The 22,731-nt window shown below is 40.3% G+C and overlaps 1 protein-coding gene across 1 annotated transcript; it reads left to right on the top strand.

The window, feature by feature from the left end:
• The first annotated feature begins 6,658 nt into the window (after positions 1-6,658).
• Positions 6,659-22,509, top strand: LOC149444921 (heterogeneous nuclear ribonucleoprotein H2-like). Its single transcript, XM_089654399.1, has 12 exons — positions 6,659-6,778; positions 7,134-7,249; positions 7,343-7,498; positions 10,405-10,548; positions 13,203-13,341; positions 13,884-14,056; positions 15,248-15,319; positions 15,406-15,512; positions 17,142-17,277; positions 17,923-18,006; positions 18,860-18,952; positions 21,654-22,509. The coding sequence occupies exons 2-12, from the start codon at positions 7,162-7,164 to the stop codon at positions 21,770-21,772; spliced, it is 1,311 nt and encodes a 436-aa protein (XP_089510525.1). The 5' UTR covers positions 6,659-6,778; positions 7,134-7,161; the 3' UTR covers positions 21,773-22,509.
• The last annotated feature ends 222 nt before the right edge of the window (positions 22,510-22,731 follow it).

The raw sequence follows: 22,731 nt of genomic DNA, 5'->3' as shown, positions 1-22,731 counted from the left end.
ACCTTAATTAAAGTTGTTTTTAAGATTGGTTCTGGCGGTATTATGCTATTTGTGTTTCCTGTATACTTATATTTATATGGAATATGCCTGGTATGGATATATGGAGTCTCAAGGCTGGTGGATCTTGATGGTAATATGAAGGCAGACTATATGGAGTAAGGACCAATAGGAGGACTGTCTCCCACCTTCCTTTTGGAAAGATATATGAAAAAGCTTCTTTTTTTCTGAATATTGGTAAGGGTATGCATTCCTTATTTAGAAGTGACACAGTGCTGTTTGGATTAGAGCACTGAAGAGTGATTCACACTCACGGGGGTTTTCATTATTTTGCGTTCACAGTTTTTTTCACTTTGTTCACTTTTTCACTGATTAATGTGATTGGGTATTCACTTGAATGAAGTCACTATTATTTGGATATATGAAAAAAGATAATGCACTATGTGAATATTTTTTCTTTTTGAGGTATATTATCGGAGGAATTTTTGAACACGAGAAGAATTTGATTTAAAGATTTAAAGATTGGACTTATAGTTTTTGGACTGCACATAGCTTTTGAGGGTTTATTGTACAGCATTTTCTGTTTGTTGATTAATCCTTGTGATGTATCTCCAGTGGGATAACTTCCTCCACTGACATTATTCGTAGCAATACAACCTGTGCACCTTCTGCTCCTGAAGAAGCGGAATAATAATGTGAAACATGTCGAACTTTATGTATATGGATGGTGGAACCCCTCGTCATACATGCTAATCACACAATAACTATCGTATACCTGTAACTAGAGGGTTAGAAGCCTTTCTCTTTATAGTGTGTATAGTGCCTCCCTAATCGCCGTGAGGCTGCAAGATGCTACGCTGACTTGTATTTTAATTTAGTTTTATTATTTTTAAAATGTGCAGAAATAAAAATTGTACCTTTTAGGGCCAGTTCACACCACAAAAAAGCATTTCAGATGCATTACTGCTTACATTCACACCACACTCTCTTCTGGTGAAGTTTTGATGCATTTTGCTGTGTTCCAATACAGTTCTGTGCAGGAAATATGCAGCATGTTCTACTTTTTTTTTCTGCACCAGAAACTGACTGGAACTGACTGCACTGGTGTGACCTAGGGCCATTGGAATACATGGAAAACACTGTGCATGCATTTTTGATGCAGAAAAAAGCCCTGATGCATTACAGGTGCTCTTCTGCATGTGCGTTTTTGGCGCGTTCAGGTGTGTTTTTGACACGTTCCAGTGAGTTTTTTTTTGCATTCCAGTTCATTTTTCACCCTCTCTTTTTCTTCAATTTAAATAGGAACATGTGCATTCCACTCTGTTGTTGGTGCATTCCAGTGGGTTTTTGATGTGTTTTACCACGTTCCAGTACAGTTCTATGCAGAAAAATTGTAGCATGTTCTACTTTTTTTTCTGCAACTGGAACGCACTGGAACTACAAGAACTGATGTGAACTGTGACGCTGACAACCATATAACAAGAAAACCGCCTCCTGTGCTTGAGTGGTGAAATGATGGAAATATTGTACTTCCGATCCTTGAAAACATCAGCACGCTCCTTGATGCCCTCTAAGGGTCGGGGAAAACCCAAAGGACTCACTGCAAAATCAAGGAAACAGAGGGCTCACCGGCCTAGTGCATTACCTAAGAGGTAACTTTATTGAGTTAAAACAAGATACATACTCACATACAACTGTGTATCAGTATCCAAAGCAATCACGTCACCAGGTCAGCTCCCAAAACACGAGAAGATCCTCAAATGGCTGCTGCATTTCGAGGGGCCATCCCCTCTTCATCAAAGCCAATCATCGGCTGGCTCTGATGAAGAGGGGATCGCCCCTCGAAACGCGTCAGAATTGGAGGGTCTTCTCGTGTTTTGGGAGCTGACCTGGTGATGTGATTGCTTTGGATAATGATATGCCTTTGTCAACACAGTAGTTTGTGAGTATATATCTCCTTTTAACCCTTTGAGGACCGTAAGATTTTGAAACGCCAAAAGAATCAATTTTTTTGCTTTTAAAGTTCGTACACTTCAGTTGCTGTAACCAAGCCATTTCATGAAATAATTGGCAAAAAGCTAGATCCATTTGTTGTTTGTTGATAAGAACTAATATTTTGACTCAAACCAAAAAAAAAAAGAGTTTTAAGTTCTTGATCAGATGATACACGCAAATAAAAACATGGGACAAATATGTCCCTTGGTCCTCAAAGGGTTAACTCAATAAAGTTAACTCTGGTAATGCACTAGGCTGGTGCACCCTCTGTTTCCTTGTTTTTGCATTGACAACCATATAACCTACTTTCTGTGTGTTTTGGATACAGAAAAAAAACAACTGAAACGCATGTAGTGTGAACTGGCTCTTAGGGCTAGTTCACACCAGATGCAGTCCATTGCATTTTTTTTCTGTATCAAAAATGCATGCACAGTGTTTTCCATGTATTGCAGTGGCCCTAGTTCACACCAGTGCAATCAGTTTCTGGTGCAGAAAAAAAGTAGAACATGCTGCATTTTTTCTGTACAGAACTGTACTGGAACATAGCAAACTGCATTGGAATGGAGTGTGGTGTGAACTGTAAGCAAAAACGTAACCAGAATGCATCAGGAGGGCATTTTTGTGGTGTGAACTGGCCCTCAAAGGTATAGTTTACCTTTACAAAAAAAACTGCATATGCAGATAAGCGGTGTCTGTAGATAAAAACAAACTGGACAGCTCTGACTAAAGTTGAATAATACACTTGCTATAGGTGTAGCCATTTATGTACCTCATGAAGCCTGACTGGAATACCACCAGGACGTTGCAAAGTGAGGCCTAGTCATTACTGCTCACCTCCTCCATCAAGGGAGTGACGCTGAAATCAGAGCCACTACATGAGAGGAGAGAAAGAGCATATGTGGGGGACTGAATCAGAGAGAAAGCTCACTCCTGTGATGGTGGAGTATAGTAGTAATGACTAGGCCTCACTTAGCAATGTCCTGGAAGTACTTAGCAACGTCCTGGGAATATTCCAGTCAGGCTTCATTCATTAGGTAAGTAAATGGCCTACATCTATAGCAAGGACATTAATCAACTTTAGTCAGAGACACACAGTTTGTTTTTATTCACAGATGCCTGTGTGAATTACATGCAATGTCTGTGCAGTGCGATTTGAACCATACATTTGTATGGCTCAAATCGCATTGTATCCGAACCAAACAGGTGCAGGACAATTTTTTTTTATCTTCACCTGAATTGCATTGCATTGCATTTCTGGCAATTGCATTGCATTTTGCGATCTGTTTAAGGGTGTCATTAATTTATTATTATTATAGAGGATTTATATAGCGCCAACAGTTTGCTCATCGCTTTACAATATATTGGGAGACAATACACCAACAATACAGTTCAATACAAGAGGGATAGGAGGGCCCTGCTCCTCGGAGCTTACAATCTAGGAGGGAGGGGCTAGTGGTACAAAAGGTAGTAACTGTGGGGGATGGACTGGTAGGAAGAATAGAAGATTCCATTATTAGCTGAGGGCAGGATAGGCTTCCCTGAAGAGATAGGTTTTCAGAGACCACCTAAAAGTGAGCAGAGTAGCCGATAGTCTGATAAATTGGGGTAGAGAATTCCAGAGGATGGGGGAAGCGCTGGAGAAATCCTGGAGACGAGCATGGGAGGAGGAGACAAGGGAGCTAGAGAGCAGGAGGTCGTGCGAGGAGCGGAGAGTAGGGTTTGGGTGATATTTGGAGACAAGATCGGTGATGTAATTTGGGGCAGAGTTATAAATGGCTTTATATGTTATTGTTAATGTTTTGAATTTTATCCGTTGGGCAATGGGAAGCCAGTGGAGGGATCGGCAGAGAGGAATGGAGGACACTGAGTGGAGGCCCGTGGAGGGATTGGCAGAGAGGGGTGGCTGAAACAGAACGGTTAGTAAGGTGGATGAGTCTGGCAGCAGCATTCATAATAGACTGAAGAGGGGATAGCCTGCGATGAGGTAGGCCAATGAGGAGGGAGTTACAATTGTCAAGGCCAGAGATAACAAGGGAGTGAATAAGTTGTTTAGTGATTTCCAAAGTTAAGAACGGCGGTATCTTGGAGATGTTATGGAGGTGAAGTGTACAAGATTTGGACAGTGATTGGATTTGGGGCTGAAAGGACAGATGGGAGTCTAGGAGTACACCTAGCACCCTGGCATGAGGGGAGGGAAAGATGATTGTGTTATTGATCTTGATGGATTAGTCGGGGGGGGGGCACGGGCTGGGGGGAATACTAAGAGCTCAGTTTTAGAAAGATTGAGTTTGAGGAAGTGGAGTGACATCCATGCTGATATTTCGCTTAGTAGGTTAGTAATGCGAGTGGAGACTGAAGAGGTGAGGTGAGGGGTAGAAAGATAGATTTGTGTGTCATCAGCATAGAGATGGTAATTGAAGTCGTGGGAGTTTATCAAGTGACCAAGGAAGGAGGTGTAGATGGAGAAGAGAAGGGGTCCAAGGACAGAACCTTGAGGGACCCCAACAGAAAGAGGGAGTGAGGAGGAGGAGGCAGAGTTATAGGTAACACTGAAGGAGCGCTGGGATAGGTAGATCATGAAAAAAATGGTGCAGCACTACTCCACGGTGATTAAACAATGAAAGAATCAATAAATGAATCAGTGAATCATATAATAAAGAACATAACACTTAAAAATTAGAAGTGCACATAAACCACAAATCGCAAAGAAATTCCCGTGATAAAAGATATAAAGTGCATATGAAATAATCCAAAGTGTAAATTTGTAATTAATGTAGGACTCCCATACAAGAGTATTTTTCATGTGATGACATGATTACAGCTATATTAACGGTAAAAGTGACATACAAGGAACAACTCAAATGTGAAAAAAGAAATATAAAGGAAAATCACAAAGCACTGATAACCTGGAATGAATGTGACAAACAACAACAATAGTGCAGTGAATTAATCACTACCAGAAATTGTGTTAACAAAATTGTTGTGACCTATTGGTGATTGGTATGTGAATAAAATAAATATAAACATGAATGTCCCAAAAATATAAATACAAGTTTCCTGCACCACATCAGTGTGAACCCGGTCTTAAAGGGGAGTTCCAGTGAAAATAAAAAAAAATAAAAGTCAGCAGCTACAAAAACTGTAGCTGCTGACTTTTAAAAAATGGATACTTACCTGTCCCTCGATCCCGCAGCCCATTGCACCAGATGCCTTGTATTCTCAGCATCTTCAGTGTGGGCACCTGGCTGTGACAGCTTGCGGCTTCACAGCTGCGTGCTCACTGCGAATGTGCGAGTAGTGCTGCGTTTTGTAAATGGTTCCATAGTCTCCTGGGACCTGTCACGTGTCCCAGAAGACTATGGGGAGGGAGGAAGGAGAACAAATTCAGCTAGGCCAGGGGTCTCCAAACTTTCTAAACAAAGGGCCAGTTTACTGTGCTTCAAATTTTAGGGACCGATTTTTCAATTGGCTGTCGTCTCCATCTTGACTAAGGGAAACCAGCAATGAAGCCTTGCATCTCTCCGTTGGTCTCCTACTGCGCATGTGCGAAGTGTGCTGTGCTTTGTGAATGGGCTGCAGTTCTCTGGGACCTTGGAAATGTCCCAGAGGGCTGCGGGGGTTGCCAAAACCAGGTGCCTGCTCCCCCCTCCCCCCCCCAAAAGGTGGCAAATTAGGCAACGGAGGGTGGGGGGGGAGGCAGACATGCAAAGCTTTCACTTTTGGGTGGAACTCCACTTTGGGGGAATATTAGTGCCCCATCGTTGGTGTCAAAGAGGGGCATACTGTCCCAACATTGGTATCAGAGAGGGGTACAGTTCCCCTTTGTTGGAGGGAGGAATAGTTCCCCATTGTTGGTGTCGGTGGGAGGAATACTGCCCCATTGTAGGTTTTGGTAGGAGGAATAGTGCCCCATCCTTGGTTTCAGTGGGGGGAATAGTGCCCCATTGTAGGTGTCACTGGGAGGAATAGTGCCCCATCCTTAGTGTCAGTGGGAGGAATATCGCCCCATCCTTGATATCCGTGGAGGAATAGTGCCCCATCCTTGGTATTTGTGGGAGGAATAGCGCCCCATCCTTGGTGCCGGTGGGAGGAATAGTGCTCCATCATTGGTATCAGTTGGAGGAATAGTTCCCCACTGTTGGCATTTGTAAAGGAATTATTGCTTCATTATTGGTGTTAGTTGAAGGGACTCGTACTAGTGGGAGGAATAGTACCCAAGGGCCAGATAAAGGTATGCAAAGGGCCACATTCAGTTTGGAGGCCCCTGGCCTAGGTGATCTTAGTGGGAGCAGGTACCTGCTCCTCAAAGGTGCCAATCCTTAATGGGGAGCAGGGGATCAGTCTTTAAAGGAGAACTTCCCTTTTGGGTGGAGCTCTGATTTAAGGAAATAATAGATTTTGTGGTGCGGTGCTCAGAATTCATGGACCCTGGTCCAATGTGTTTCATTAGCCTAACAAATGTGAATGTGCAAATTGTGAAAGGGCTAAGAAAACCTTCCAAGCAGTTTGCTATTGTGGAAACTGCTGAAGTAAGTTTTCTTTAGCTTTATAAACAATCTTGAGAGGTTTAGTAATGTATTACTTTGTTTCCAAATATCAGCACAGAGCCCTCGTGGAGAAAGACCCCTCACCCTACAGGACCGAGCTCACACGTAGGGAACAAAGCAGGCCAACGCGTCACCGGTAGGAGGCGGGACAGATCACTCTGCGCATGTGCAGCGCTTCAATTATTACTTGCGTTTGGATCCTCCTCCTCACAGAGCGGGTGAGCGGTGTGTAGTAGCAGGTAAGCTGTGACTGTTGGAGATAATATAGGGTTCGGTGTATTTGTCGGTTGCGGCACAGTCTTGGCACTTCGCTATTCTCTGTGACTGAGGTGGCCGCCTTTGTTTCTCGATTTGAGGTGGGGAGAGGCCATACTAGAGTGGGGTTCCTGTATGTAATAATGAGGTATGTGGGTGCAGGTGTTCTGTGCGGTGTATCTGATCTCTAGCTCCAGTGGTGCGGTAATTGCAAGATGAGTGTAGCGTGCGTCCGGCCGTTGCTGTGGCTTTGTTTGGTGAGCGGTGTGTGATGGAGGCGCGGCCGCCATTTTGTCTTTGTGACGCTGTTCTGATCCGTTGTCACGTGGTGTTCTGCAGTCTCGGCCAGCCGTGAGAAGCAGAGAAAATGTCCGAAGGTGGGGAAGGTTACGTAGTGAAGGTCCGGGGACTGCCGTGGTCCTGCGCCGCCGATGAGATCGAATCATTCTTCTCAGGTACGGTGGGGAGGGTGTGCTCAGGCGGAAATGGAAGACTTTTTTTAACACTTAAAATGTCGGCTCTGGCTCATCCCACGTGTCTCCTTTCAGAATCGAAAATCTTAAATGGTACCCATGGCATTCACTTCATCTACACCAGAGAGGGAAGGCCGAGTGGAGAAGCCTTTGTGGAGTATGAAACCGAGGATGACATCAACCTAGCCCTGAAAAAAGACCGGGAGACTATGGGCCATAGATATGTGGAGGGTGAGTAGCCATTCATATTGGGGTCACCTGATTATATCCGGCCACACACATTCTACGTATGATCGCCACACAATATTCAGATCATGCTAACTTCATTAATATGACATTAGGCCTCATGTACTCTGGACGCTCCTGGCAGGAAAGCTGCTTGTAACTGTGTGTAATGTGTTTTAGGTGCATTCAGCTTTTAGGTGGGATTTCATTTTATTGGCAGAATAATAATTTACTATGTTGAAATGAATTAGTGCTTAAGCACTAAAAATGCATTTTACAGGGGTCAGGGCCAGTTCACACCATAGAAACTCAGTTCAGATGTGTTTCTGCATATTTTTTTTTTTTTTTTGGTACGTTTTTGATGTGTTCTGGTTAATTTTTCCCCTCTTTAATTTAAATAGGTACGTGTAGTTTTGTTACTGCATTCCAGTACAATTCTGTGCAGGAAAAATGTAGCCTGTTCATCCTTTTTTCCTTTTTTTTTTTTTTTCTCTTCCCTCCTGTCCGTCAATACCTCCAAAGTGTTTGTGGACACATAGGTTAACATGGAGGATGTTTAGAGTCAGGAAAAAACACCAGACCTTCTAAGAGCAGCATCAAATGTCCAGTGTGCATGAGGCCTTAAAGAATATGTAAACCCAATATCTCACACTCCTGACATGTGCCTGCTATACCACGTACTTGTATGGAAAAGCATCCTGTTCTTTGTATTGCCTTCTTTTGTGTGGCGTTTCAGCCAGTCCCTCTTGTTTCTTATTTAAAAAGTGATTCCGCTAGGCAGAAGAGCACAGGGTGGTCAGATCTCCAACCATGCTGGGAATGCTCTGCTCCAATTATCAGATTTGTCCTGAGACCTCCCCTCCCCTGCCTTTCACTGAATAGATTGGTGTCCTGCTGTTTTTCCTCCCCCAAGAACAGAGTGATTGTGATCACTTCTATTAAAGAGGGGGGAGGAGTTATGTTTTTAGATCTACACAGTTTTTTTTTTTTTTTTTTCTATTTTAAACTGAATAGTTTGTTTTTACAAGGTGAGGATTCATGTATAATCACTTCCCACCCATGGGGTGTCATATGACATTCTGAACATGAAGTGCAACTACAGTTATCTTTTCAGCCTGTGATTCCCTGTCATATAAAATCTATCTTGGCTGCTAATTAGCTGTTGGATTGCTTCTACAGGCAGAGGAAGGGGACATCTCTATGCCTTTTCGGGCTCTTCTGTGCAATCGAGGAGCCCACTTCTGGCAGATGTAATCACTACTATTATTTATTATTCACTTTTATACTTTTTCAGGCAGTGAGCTTTGCACTTTTGATTTGTGGCAAAACACGCGTTTCCTAGCTGCATTTGGGATAATGTGTGCTTTTTGCATCTACTCACAATGTGCAGGCGTGAACGGGGCCTTAATAGATACTTAAATATCTATTTTTTTTTTTTCACCAGAATCTAGTATCAATTTTAAAGTGTCTTACCCCAAAAGTGAAGATTTCTTTTATATGCTTATTTGTATGGTTCTCAATAAATAAATCCTTTTAAAAGTTTTATATTCTGTTATTGGAGCCCAACTCTGAGATAAAATAAACTCTTCCTCTTGTGTTCCATCCTAGCATAACCCCTCCCCTCCTGACCTTTACAGCCAAGGAAGCTTGGCATCTTTGATCTGCAGTTACCATAGTGTTGCATGTGTTCAGCTGCAATACCAACCATTTAAATAATTTGCAAGCTAACATGAGCACAGTGGTAACTGTCAGTATTGAGGGCATGCCCTGAATTGTTTTGGGAAACTGTTAAATCGGTGGGTTTAATTTTGCTTCAAGGTGTGGTCATATGATCATCCAGTGCTGGTTCCTTTTTTTTTTCTTTGGGTGTTGCTGTAAATGCCTGCCTTGTATAGACAACCAAAAGCCTTGAGCCTGTTGCTAGGTGCTGCATCATGAACTGATATTAGCTGACCCTGAGCTGTCACTTGAGGGATAAGTTCACCTTTTGGAACATGTTACATCTGTTTTAGGATTCTCTCCCCACAGCTGCTGTCACGCTTTTAAAATAATGTGGTCATACAGGGCTCCACCCACTCGGCTGTGTCATTCATCCAGTTTCCTGTGAATGAATGCCTACAACTACTATTAGCCATTGCGTCTGATGTCTTGTAGTTCTCAATGGTATTCATTCTCTTCCTGCTCAAGTGCAGGATGCATTTATTTTCTTTCTGCAGAAATGTGCTTTTTTCCCCCCAAAAGATAAACCTATCCTTTTTTTAAATGACACTTCTGTAGGATTCCTCTTTGTGAAAGGGGTCATTCCCAAAGGAGAAGCGGCTTATGTATGGTGTTTGAAATATGGAGGGCATTGACACTCTCTGGGGTGTTTAACTTGCAAGTTCAGAGGCACATTGCCAATCAAATTGTGTATGCAAAGAAAACCGCGGTAAATAAGCTTTTAAAATACCTTTTTTTTTTTTTTTTTTTTTTTTTTTTTTTTTTTTTTTTTTTCCCTACAATTTTTATAATGGTTACAGGGTTTCTAAAGGAAACCTGTGGTGATGTATGTTGGATGCCATTGCTGATCGTTTTAAAAGTTGATGCTCAATGGCAGTTCCCATATCTACTTGCTAAAGGCAAAACACTCACTACATCCCTCCAATTCATGCACAATTTCCCATGCTTTGTATCAATGCTGCAAGCATGAAAATATAGAAATTTTGTTAGAAATCCTCCTGTGCTGCTAACATCCTGTAGTGAAGTTTTCAGCACTTCTATTGCTGCAGCAGTGTGATCCGAAGCATTGACAGCAATTGCCTAGTGCATTTTAGCTCTACTGATTGGTTCAAGTTTTGATAATCAGTGATACATTTTGTTTATGGATGTCTATACACATGCTTATAATGACCTTATTTTGTGTATTTTTACAGTTTTCAAGTCTAATAATGTTGAAATGGACTGGGTTTTGAAACATACTGGTCCTAACAGTCCTGACACTGCAAATGATGGCTTTGTTCGTTTAAGAGGCCTTCCTTTTGGCTGTAGTAAAGAAGAAATTGTGCAGTTCTTTTCAGGTATGTTCTGTGCTTAACAGAGGCTCTTGCCTTGTAACAGTCCTAAAGTAAATAAGGCTCATTGGTAATAGGAGTTTTCTTTTGCGTTTGTAATGTAAATGCCAACCTTTTTAAAACATTAATTTTTACAGGGAAGCACTCTCCCTACTTTGGCCAACATTACAGTACAGTTTTTACATTTTATGTTCCCTGCATAATGTTTTTTTTTCTGACACTGGTACTCTGAATCCTTGCTAAAGATGGATTCCGAGTTGTTGTTGTTGTTTCAAGTTAAGATGCTTTTTACTATCTCCCTTTTTGTGTGTGTGTTCTGTTTTTTTAAACCTGCATTAAACATTTTAGCATTCCTTAACTGAATATATGGTGCTATTTTAGGATACCGCATTTCTTAAACAGAGGAAAGTACTGTAGATAGTAATTCCTGCTAAGAGCAAAAGACAGATCGCAAAGCATTTGCTCAATTTCCCTTTTTTATATACTAATATTTTAAATAGCTTCAGTAGATGCAGGTTTTGTATAGTGGGTAAATGCCTCCTAATCAAGTTTTTGCCATCGGTTTCCCCTAAAGTGGCTCCCCCAACCCATTTCAGTCAAGACAGTGATCGAAATCTTAGACAAACCTGTTTTACTTATTAGGTATAATGCAATAAATCCTCTGCACCTATGGAAAAATGTGTACAAAGTAGAGTGTCATAAGCTGCTGTACACCTATTTTCCAAATGGAAAATAGTATCAGTACAAATATATATTTAAAAAAAAATCTACAATTGGTGAAGCGCTCTAAACAAACATACAATGAACTCCAAATTAGAATAAATATCTGTGTATGGGCTTTACCACTACCAATTTTATTTTGGGACTGAAAAGGAGCAGAAAATAAAGGATACATCTTGTTTTCCATTCCAGCCAGAACTTAAAAAAATTAAAGCCCAACTCTACCAAAACATTTTAAGTATTTGCAGAAAACTCACACCCTCCTTTTTAGGATAGCCTAGTATGTGGATTTTTTTTTTTTTTTTACACAGCAAAATTATTTTATTGGCCATGTCACAGGTACTGCTTTTTGTAATAGTTATAGGAAATGTACATTATTTTCATTTGTAGGTTTTAGTTATTAACATGCAAGAATAGGGGCTGATGCAAGTAAGCAGCAGGTTATGCAGTGCCCCATAGTGGTTCTGGCTTTTGTTGGTAAATTTTAAAGCTGTTCCATGAGTTGGTTGTTTCTCTTACCCCCCTTCAATCTGTACTGCAATGAAGTGTGTCCTTCTGGATGCTGTTTACATTAGGAATCCCCTGTCTCTAGATTCCCCCCCCCCCCCCCACCCCTTAATCTATGATAGGAGGACAAGCAGGGGTCCGCCTACCTTACAGACTGATTAACAAAGATTTCAACTGTAAACAAACTATTTACGAACAATGAAGTGTGTCCCGTGTGCTAGTGTTCTGGTAAAGTGTGTGTGTGTGTGTAAAAAAAAAAAAAAAAAAAAAAAAAAAAAAAACCTTAAGCCCTGGTTCACACTGGATTCATGTGGCAGTGTGACTTTGGGTCTGACTTCATAGACATATGTGCGACTTCATGAACAGATCTCTATGCAAATCGTACCCCTATTGCAGAAACTACTTTTCTAGTTGGTGGGACAGTTCCATTGCTGATCATTGCATTCGATTTGACCGGTCAAATTGCATGACAAGTCGCATCAGTGTGAATAGGGGCTTAAAGACCATGCACTCCCTCTTAGTGACTTCCTTTTTTTTATTTCAGCAATTTTAATAGACAAAATGATGCCAACTAGCGGGAGCCCTTACTGGCTCTATGCAAATATACAAATCTCTAAAGAAAAAAAAAAACACTTTTGACATAGGAGAGCAAGCTTTATAGTTTAAACTCTAAAGTAAACTCATAATTGTACTCACTGATGACATTTGTACTTTTTTCCTTAAGTGCTGATAACCTGCCAGTTTTTAATTGAAACTGAAATTTTATTTATGAACCATCCTGGACAGGGATGAAACTTTAAAGGACATGTTAACTTTTTGGGTCTAAAGAAAAAAAAAATGCTACTTGGACAAATGTCACAAGCACTCCATCTAGTATTTCCCAGGACTTCCATCTCGAGTGGCCAGAATGGTATATTTTTCTGTCTTGAGATAATGAAGAAAAAATACTGTATTTTTTGCCACTAGATGGAAGCCATATTATTAGAGAAATTTTAAGCCTGGGTGAAAGCATGTGACATTCATCCCAAAAACATTTAAATTGACCCTCATTTGTGTTTTTTCCTTTTAATTAAATTGGGTTCACTAAAATAAAGCACATATAACTGGTGGTAACGCTTTACATTAAGATGCTTAATACTGTTACTCCAGTGTTTTTGTGTGGGTTTTTTTTTTTTGTTTTTTTTTTTCTTAAAGATTGCAGAATTTTTAAGGTTTTACGGATTTTTAATTCAAATGAAAACAGCTTAACTTGCAAATGCTTTAATATATTTGGAAACTGATGTAGTTGTGAGTAGAAAGGAGGAACGGTACTGCATGTTTATTCGTAAAATGTTTTGCTGCCCTAAATGTGTACTGGTGTTTATAAGAATGTCTGGGTTTGTAAAATTTTAATGTTTACCCCCCCACTGGGGTTATTTGTCCTTGGGTTGAAGGGTTGGAAATCGTGCCAAATGGGATAACATTGCCGGTGGACTTCCAGGGGAGGAGTACGGGGGAGGCCTTCGTGCAGTTTGCTTCACAGGAAATAGCTGAAAAGGCTCTAAAGAAACACAAGGAGAGAATAGGGCACAGGTGGGGATGGATGGTTGGTTGTCACTTTTCTTATGGTATAGTTTGATAAAGAACATAAATTTAATCTAATGTAAGTAAAATAACTTGTAAGTTAAAATGAATTAAGCCTGGTTTTAAAAATAACTTGCTCTGATGTAAATCTGTTAGTGTTGCCATAAGAAAATGTGATACTTTCTTGTTTTATATTTATTTTAATGTTTATGGTTTAAAATTACTTTTGTCACAATGGGTTTATCTATTTGCACCCGTGATTATTTGCTGCGCAACATGGTTTTTAATTAAAAAGAAAAGCCTTGCGCTGTACTTGCATAATGTTCATTGTAGTCGATCATGCCATTTAAAGATCACACAATTCATGTGATATACTCTAAATGTTTGCTGGTTTTAGAAAAGTTTTTTTGTTTTTTTTATTTAAGCTGCATTTTCTGTAAAGATATAATTAACAAATGTGGTAAAGTCTTGTGTATGGTGTTGTGTATGCTAATAATGCATCTCCCTACCCACCGCCCCCCCCCCCCCCCCCCCCCCAAAATCCCATTTAGGTACATTGAGATTTTTAAGAGTAGTAGAGCGGAGGTTCGTACACACTATGATCCTCCGAGGAAGCTCTTTGGCATGCAACGCCCAGGACCTTATGACAGACCAGGGGTTGGGAGAGGCTACAGCACGATGGGGAGAGGATTTGATCGCATGAGGCGTGGAGCCTATGGAGGTGGTGAGTTCTTGCTGTACATGTACAGTTTTTATGTCCTAGCTCATTGCATACATGTATTACTGCTCAAAGTGCTCCAAATGTGTATAACTAAAGAGGTTTAAATGTATTCCTAATCTATTTTGTATTTAAAGCTTTATAAACCAAAAATATAAATTCCAAAGAAACTGGATGGTAAATCCTCACATTGGATTTATTTTCTACTGCAGTGCAAACAAAGGTACATAGATAAGTGCACTGCCCTTATTTGCCCTTTTTGCACTTCATCAGCGCAGGATTCTGTCAATGGATGTTAACTTTATAAGTGTTTTTTGGAGTTTGCACCCACTAAACATGTTACTTTCCTAGCACTACTCATTGCTATTCGGGGAAAGTGTGTGTACAGTACTGTGCAAACTTTTTTAGGCAGATGTGAAAAAAAATGCTGTAAATGAAGAATGCAAGAAATGCAAATCAATATTTGGTATGCCCACCCTTTACCTTGCACACAGTTTTTTAAGGCACTCCCAACAGGTTGTTCCAAACATCTTTGAGAACTAGCCACAGATCTGTGGATGTAGGCTACCTAAAGTGGATGTGAAGGTTTTCAGTAGTCGTGATCGCAGTGATTGGCTGTCAGTCACTTGATCGGAAAGGTCCTGATCGCAAGTAATGATTGGGACCTTTCTGTAAGGTGCCAGAAAATGCAGGGTATGTGCTCACGGCACATGTTTGCTTTTGGTACACAAATAATGCAACTGCTCAGCGTCCAAGGCCCAGCTGCCGAGTTGCTGCATATTTGTATACTGTCGGCGCCGACAGGTTAAAACCCAGCATATAATTACTCCATTACTTTTACCTATCGGAGAACCATGTGTGGGGTTTTTTCTTTTTTTTTTGTGTTGTCTACATAGCTTGAGACCTACAGTGGTTCTGATTTGAATTTGACCCTCTCCTTTTTGCTTGGATCATAAGACCTCTTGGATATGTGGCAAGAATTCTCATAATGGAGGGAGCATGGGCCTGCTAACCCCCTCCCCAAACAACCATTTTACCTCTTATATTTCCGTCCATCCCATCATGGCTAACTGCTTTTAACATTTAAGATAAGGTGCAATTTAAACCAGGTTTTTAATTGAATGCTTAGTTTTATGATGACCGCTTATGCCACATAATCTACAGGTATTAATACAGAATGTTTGTTTGTTTTTGCAGGGTATGGTGGATATGAGGAGTACAATGGATATAATGAATATGGTTTTGGTACAGAACAAAGATTTGGAAGAGGTATGTCAGAGACTGGGTGGGTTGGTTGGCTTTGTTTAGGTGGGGGTTTTTGTTTTGTTTTCATGGGGATGGTTTTCTCTCAACAGTGTCTGACCATAGGTATGGAGATGGTTCTAATTTTCAAAGTACAACAGGTCACTGTGTTCATATGAGAGGCCTTCCTTACAGGGCAACAGAGACAGACATCTATACTGTAAGTACAGTACAATTCTAATTATTTTGCAAATGGCTCTTGCTAGGAGTATCACATTGTACTCTGGATAGGTTAGAATATTTGCTGCACACCTAAGACAGAACTAAACACTAAATTTTTATTTTGAATCATACTGCTAGCAAATGGTAGTAAATGCTAGTAAATATATATTTTTACAGAAACTTTTTTTGTTTTTCTCTACATTTCTTAGATGAGTTCCAGGCTCCCCTCCCCCCCCCCCCCCCCCCCCCAAAAAAAAATCCCCCCTATAAATACTGTAGCTGCTGACTGTTAATATAAGGACACTTACCTGTCCAGGGGTCCAGCGCCATCGTCACCTAGGCTAGTTCTTCAATAGCCTCTGCATTCCTGTCAAGGAAAACCGGAAGTGAAGTCACAGCTGGTTTTCCTGAAGTGTCCCAGAAGACTGCGAGGGGAAGGGGGGTGGTAACTTTCGATGTGGTGAACTGAGCCAGGAGCGGGTACTTGTCAAAATCAGGTACCTGCTCCCCCCTCTCCTCCTCACCAACTCCTGTTCCCAAATGTGGGGGGGGGGGGGTTGTTGGGGAGCAAGCAAGTTTCCTACTCGGTTAAGCATACCCTCATGCCTGAGCTAAGGGCAGATGATTTCCAGGAAGTGAATACTAAATGAATCATATGTTCTTTTTCAAGATGGGTGCCGCTAGAATTGCTAGGGGGGGTGTTTTTCATTGTGACTTCTCTAGAGAAAAAAAAAACCTTGAGACAAGGATGGATGAGTTTGCTTTGCATATTAAAAATAGTGTTCTCAGTTTGTGGTGCTCAGGTTCAATTCTGCTTTTAAAATGCAATCATTGACTAGTTTAGGGGAATCGTATCTGTTTTGTTCCATGTACCTTCTAGCTGTTTGAGACTTGGACAGACTGCACTCTGTTGACTAGGTGAAATTCTTCATGGCTGTAACACTCTGTAGTACAAATATATTTGTGGTATATTTTCTGGAATAAGAGGCAACAAAAGTTGGTTGATATGGCACTTTAATGGTATCTTCCTCTATCTTCCACTCACCCATGTAGTGGAGATTGAGAGGAAAACCTGTTTGGAGTCTAACATGGATGACCACCATGGCTCCCTCCATAGATGCTAATCCAGTGAGTAAACAGCCATAGATGGGAAGGAAAGTGTAGTATTCACAGTTAAAAAGTGTGGGAACCTATAACAGACCCCTAGTTCTGGGTGTTCTGGCATGCAAGTCTTCCACAAATCCAGGTAGTGCTGGCACTAGAAGGGGCCCTTCCCTACATATTTCCTAATGTCCCATTGCTGATAACCTGCCTCACTGGTCAGTAGGCATTCTCAGGATGTGCTTGAACTATGCCTGTTTAAAATCACTTGAAATTTGCTGTAACTGCAAAGTTTTGGAGGCTGCGTCCTTCCTTCCTTTTTTTTGTTTTTGTTTTTTCTTTTTTTTTTTTTTTTGTTTTAGCTTTCAGTTTCCCTTTTGAAAATTGTAGTAAAATCATATAATTTGGGCCTAGAAAGAATAGGTCTTGTTTGCATTGCTGTTAAATTAGTTCCATATGGTCTACCCAAAAATAAACTTTTTTTTTTTTTTTTTTTCCTCCCCCCCTTCCATCCTGCTTTCTTTAGTTCTTCTCTCCTTTGAATCCTGTAAGAGTTCACATTGAAATTGGGGCAGATGGCAGAGTCACTGGAGAAGCAGATGTTGAATTTGCAACACATGAGGATGCAGTAGCAGCCATGTCTAAAGACAAAGCCAATATGCGTAAGTGACTACAGCTTTTAGTTTTGCTGAAAAAGAGACCTTTTTGTTTACGGCATTCGGATGACTCAAATTCACCCCTTATCAAAGGGTCTATACTAGATTTTAATCGAAACCAGCATTGCTTGCCATGTAACTGGTTAAGCTAACCAATAGTGGTTTACAAATCAAATGCTTTGTAAAAATGTTTAACCTGTTAGGCCAGTCATAGACTAGTCAAAAACCAAATGTTCTGTTTATTGAAAAATTAAAATGGCACATCCGATTGTGCTGTAATTTTTTTGTTTAAAAAAAAAAAAAAAAAAAAAAAATAAGCCCAGTCTTCAACCTGTACTAGTTGGATTAGCTGCTTGATCACTTTTACCAGGTGTGTGGTGTATTGGTTCCCTTTTTAATCATTTTATTGTTGCTGTAACTTAAAAAAAAAAAATGTCAGCATAAGGGGTTGAAGTCAGCCTCAGGAGGCTGAGTGGTTCTGCTTGAAGTGTTTTGTGCTGCAGACCATATGACCTATGGAATGTTCAAGGATACTTTTTTGTTTTATGTTAGGGTGTTTAGTTAGAAACCCTCTTCCCCAAAACAAACATACTTCTAAAAAAATTGTAAACTTGCATATGAACCTTCTTTTTTTTTTTTCTTCCCTTTTAGAACACAGATATGTTGAGTTGTTCCTTAATTCAACGGCTGGTGGATCTGGTGGTGCATATGGTGGACAGATGATGAGTGGACTTGGTATGTATCAGAAAATCCTTGCTCCAGATACTAGATCTAAAGTGACAAATGTACCATTTAATGATGGCTATTGATTCAGGGCTTATGCAGACGAATTGTAATTAAAGGCGCATTGGCATACAACATGAAATACATGTGTGTTTGCAGTGTCTGGGAGTCTAAACTGCTCTCTAATTCTCCTTGTGTGAATAAATTACAAAATACGCTTTACACATACACATTCCTTGTATGCACTGGAACTTGTCTTTTGAGGTGAATGTATATAGCTGTATTTTCCGGAATGTACAAGTTTTGCGTTCAGAAAATTACACCCATACTTATACCTGTGTACGGTGCCTTTGCTGTTCATTCCTATGGCAGACAATTGTAATTTTGCCATCCCTATTGTGCTAACATCTGTAGTAGCTATGCAGCTATTCCTTTTTTAATTGGTGGTATATTAAGACACTGAAGACCCTTTTCCACTGTCCCGGGGACACTCAGGGCATTGTCATGTGCTATACTCCCTCCTGGAATTGTTTCCTGTTTGTACCTTTTTTGTAGAATGTACTAGGGGCTGATGAAGGTGCAAGTGGTTTCCTAGTGAACTTTATTATATGTAGCATTTTTTGCATGGGGAAAGTTGAGCTCATACCTAGGGTTTTCCCAGTTGTGTTCAGGACAAGAAATAAAGATATCACACCTGGCAAATGACATGTCCTGCATGCTAAAAACTTAGTGGCGTTGTGATGGAACTGGTTTGTAAAATGACATTGTGTGTTTAAATCAGTTTGTCCTTCACTTGCATTTAACGAAAACCATTTGTGTAGTCTTTCAGGGAAACTGCTAACTTTCTCCCCCCACCTCAAAACAGGTACACAGTCAAATTATGGCAGCCCTGGATCCCAGGCTTTGAGTGGCAGCTATGGTGCAGGATATGGAAATCAAGCTGGTTTAAGTGGTTATGGTAAATATTACTCTTTTGACTTTTTAATGACACTTTAGGTTATGGGTTGCATATGAGTTTGTAGAGTATGCATTATGACTTTTTTTTTTTTTTTGTACAATTTTGTATACAAGTCTTTGTACAATTTAAAGAAACCTTGCTGGGTTTTTAGCTGTTTTTAAAATAAGTGGATTGTGCAATATTTCCCTATATCCCCTTTTGCCAGAATGTCTGTCTAAAGCACTAGTGTGAAATTGGCGGCCCTCCGGCTGTAGCAAAACTAAAAGTCCCATAAGGCATTGCAAGATTGACAGTTACAAGCATGATTTCCAAAGGCAGAGTCATGATGGGATTTGTAGTTTCCCAACAGCTGGAGGGACGCCAGTTTGACACCCCTGGTCTAAAGCATTACCAGAACTGCTGAAAGAAAACAAGTGTTTAATCTTATTTATATAAAATGTTACAAAGGTTTAAGTTTGAAAAAAGTCCATCCAATTCAATATTAATTGCAAATACACAAGGAAGCTGAAATTAGTGCAGTAATTACTGTTTTTGTGCACTTAAATTGGGGAAATGTAACTGATAGTGGTTTTTGCACTCTGACACATCAGGTCATGTACTCCTATATAGTCCATAAAATCCTTTAGTAGTGTGATGAGATCTTCCTGGGATAAAGTTGAGGGAGCCACAACCCGTGGAGCTAGTAAAGGTTTTGAAGATGGTGTAGGGCAAAGTTTCAGGCTGTCCGTGTTGGGCACCTTGGGGTCACAGCATCAAAATTAGTTGATAGTGACCTGGAGACATCGGGACAGCAGGACTGTTTCCTATGTGCTAGTATCCGCCATGTTGAAATGCAAGACAGGACAACATAGATAACCGTAGCAAATCTGTAGCTGCCTACAAATGACCAAAGAAAACAAGCACACTTACAACAAATCGGTTCCAAAAGTTGTGAGTGACATAAGTCTTGAACTTGTAGTACTATATGGAATGGTCATTCTGTGTAGATAACTATTCAGACCAACAGCAACAAGGCTTCTATTACTATCCAGTGCTTAGGGTGGTAATACCCCAAACCGTAAATCGGCTATTCCTGCAGCTGGAATAAACTTGTCCTCCTATACTATTACAAGTTCTCAAACAACCCAAAACTGGAGACAACATCCGAAGTAAAAAAAAAAATATATATATAAACAGTCTCCATAAAGTTATTGAGCGCATATGTCTATTCTGACCACTTAATGAATCCTTCATACAGTTGACCAGCAAAGTTAAAGTGGAAGCTCTGCTTTTCTGCCTCTATTTCCCCCTCCCCTCTGCTGCCACACTTGGCCAGAAGTTCGCCCCCAACCCATCCAAACTATACCCCTCCCACCCCCGCCAAGGCCCTCTGGGGCCCTTCCACAAAGCACAGCACGCTTCACACATGTGCAGTAGGAAACCAGTGATGAAGCCACTGCAATGCTTCACTGCTAGGTTCCTTTAGTCAAGATGGTGGCACCAAGAGCCGATTGAAGAATTGTCTTGGGATGAGGAGACCGCAGGATCCATGGACAGGTAAGTGCCCTATTATTAAAAGTGGGCAGCTACAGGATTTGTAACTGCTTTAAACTCTCACTAGCTAAGACCTTTTATACTTTAATAGGTTGTAGCCAGCATGATGTAAAAACAAAGGCTTCCAGATGTCACTCTAGCTCTTCCACTTACCTTTTCTAGATGCTCATCCACAATGAGTCCTTCAAAGTGTATTAATGGGGAAAACCACAACCATAGTGTAGTAATTTTTATACACTCAAATATTAAAGATGCAAATTATACTTGCATAAATATTATAGTGGGTTAACCCAAATCATCTGTGAAAAGAATAAAAGTGTAAATGGCTCCCCGTCACTCCAAACCACCACCGTATGCAAATTACAAATCTCATCAAAACTAGTGACCCTTGGGTTTTGTAGGGTATTGGCAGTATTAGATATTTCCCTCTCTGTTCTCCACTGGTCCAACCACCAACGGCATCTAAAATCACTCCAGAGGGGAGAATACCAAATCTAATGTACATAGTCTGTTGGATTTTAATTCTAAAAAAAGTGTGTATCACACAATATGGGCAATATCTGATGATTGGCTCAACTGTGGGTATAAGATTGTGTATATCACAGAGGAAGGCACAGAAACCCAATACAGCATGATCCAATTTGTTCCAGCAGGGGAGTGAACCGTCTTCCTGATTTTCCACCCCCTCCCAGGAGGGGAAATTCTCTAGATCAACAATCTCTGATGTGACCTATAAATATTAAAATCCAATTTTTATATTTTATGCATATAGGAATGCATCAGCTCTCCTAAAACATCAGCCAAAAAATATTGGAATTGCTGTTTGGACAGTTTTTGTGCAGGCATGCTTTTGAAACGGATCCCTTACCACTTTATCCTTTATTTACTTGGGGTGGGCATATGTACAGAAGGATTTGGGCCTTCATTGTTCTTTGGTCCATGACTTTAGTAGTACAGCAAGAATATACATGAATACCCATAAAGGAAAACAAATCACAAATTTTGTACTTTTTTTTTTTTTTTTTTTTTTTTTTAAGGCTGCCAGTAGGAGAGTGATGATTCATAAGCAGTGTTGTCATAGAAGCTGTTTTCATTATTTGCATACCAGAAGAATCTAATTTTTTAGACCAATTTTTATGTCTAAAGTCTTTTATGTTTTTGTTTATAGGTAACCAAAGTGGACTAAACAACAATTACTATGGCAGCGGAAGACAAGGATCAATGGGTGTAAATGGGATGGCCGGAATGTCTAGCAACATGAGCATGAGCGCTGCATGGGGAATGTAAACCTAGGGAAAGATTGGTTTTGTTTTGTTTTTTAATTTAGGACTGAACTGATGCTTATCATGGGATGACTTTTTTTTTTTTTTTTTTTTTTTTTTCCCCTCCCCCCGTTAACTGGATGGGTAACTGTACTTTTTAGTTGACCTTCCTTTCCCTCCCCCCATGAAACCTATAATCTTGTACCTGCTTCACACCAGTGGGCAACACTGTGCGGTGCATGTGCTTTCTCTTTTTCTATAGGCTCTAACACAAAAGCAATCCTTTTTTATTTTAAGCCTGCAGGTTTACAATTTTTTTTTTTTTTTTGGGGGGGGGGGGGGGCGGCGCCATGCATACGCTGTGTCGTAGTTCTGCACTGGGTCGCCTGCTGGTCTGAGAAGTACACAGTGGTCTAGGTAGTTTGTGGGAGGAAGCCATTAGGTTACATGAACGTATTGTCATCCTTTAATATTTCAGTATTCAAAAAAATGTCAGATGCTTTTACAGCTACTCAACAGACCATTTTCTGCCATTTTGGCTTTTGTAGGATACTTGTAAAAATTAAAAAAAAAAAAAACAAAGGTAGCTGTGTTACTGTTTGTTTTTTCTGCAACGCTTATTAATGTAAACATGATTTTTTTGTTTTGTATTTTAACCCACTCTTCCCCTTTTTATGAAAGGTGTTTTTTGTTTTTTTCATTTTTAGCTTGTAATATTTGTGGCTCAACATTGCCCAATAAATTTTGAAAAACCGAACTTGATTCATTGCACCATGACTTAATTTTTTATTAAAAATTATATACAGTATATAATTTCAAGAAGTGCTTATTTTAACTTTTTAGTGTGTGTTTGTTTTGAGAAGGTGCCAATTCTGTCCAGTGTTTTTTTTTTTTTTTTTTTTTTTCTTCCCGTGACTGTATCCATGTTTTAGAGCAGCACATGCTCCCATCCATGTGATGTCCTTTGCAGGGAGGGCCTTGCAT

The sequence above is a fragment of the Staurois parvus genome, unplaced genomic scaffold (genome assembly GCF_062004578.1).
Source record: "Staurois parvus isolate SC_StPar_1 unplaced genomic scaffold, SC_StPar_1.0 ptg000763l, whole genome shotgun sequence".
Classification (NCBI taxonomy): domain Eukaryota; kingdom Metazoa; phylum Chordata; class Amphibia; order Anura; family Ranidae; genus Staurois; species Staurois parvus.
Note: the sequence above shows the minus strand (reverse complement) of the source record. Positions and strands in the feature narration are given on the sequence as shown.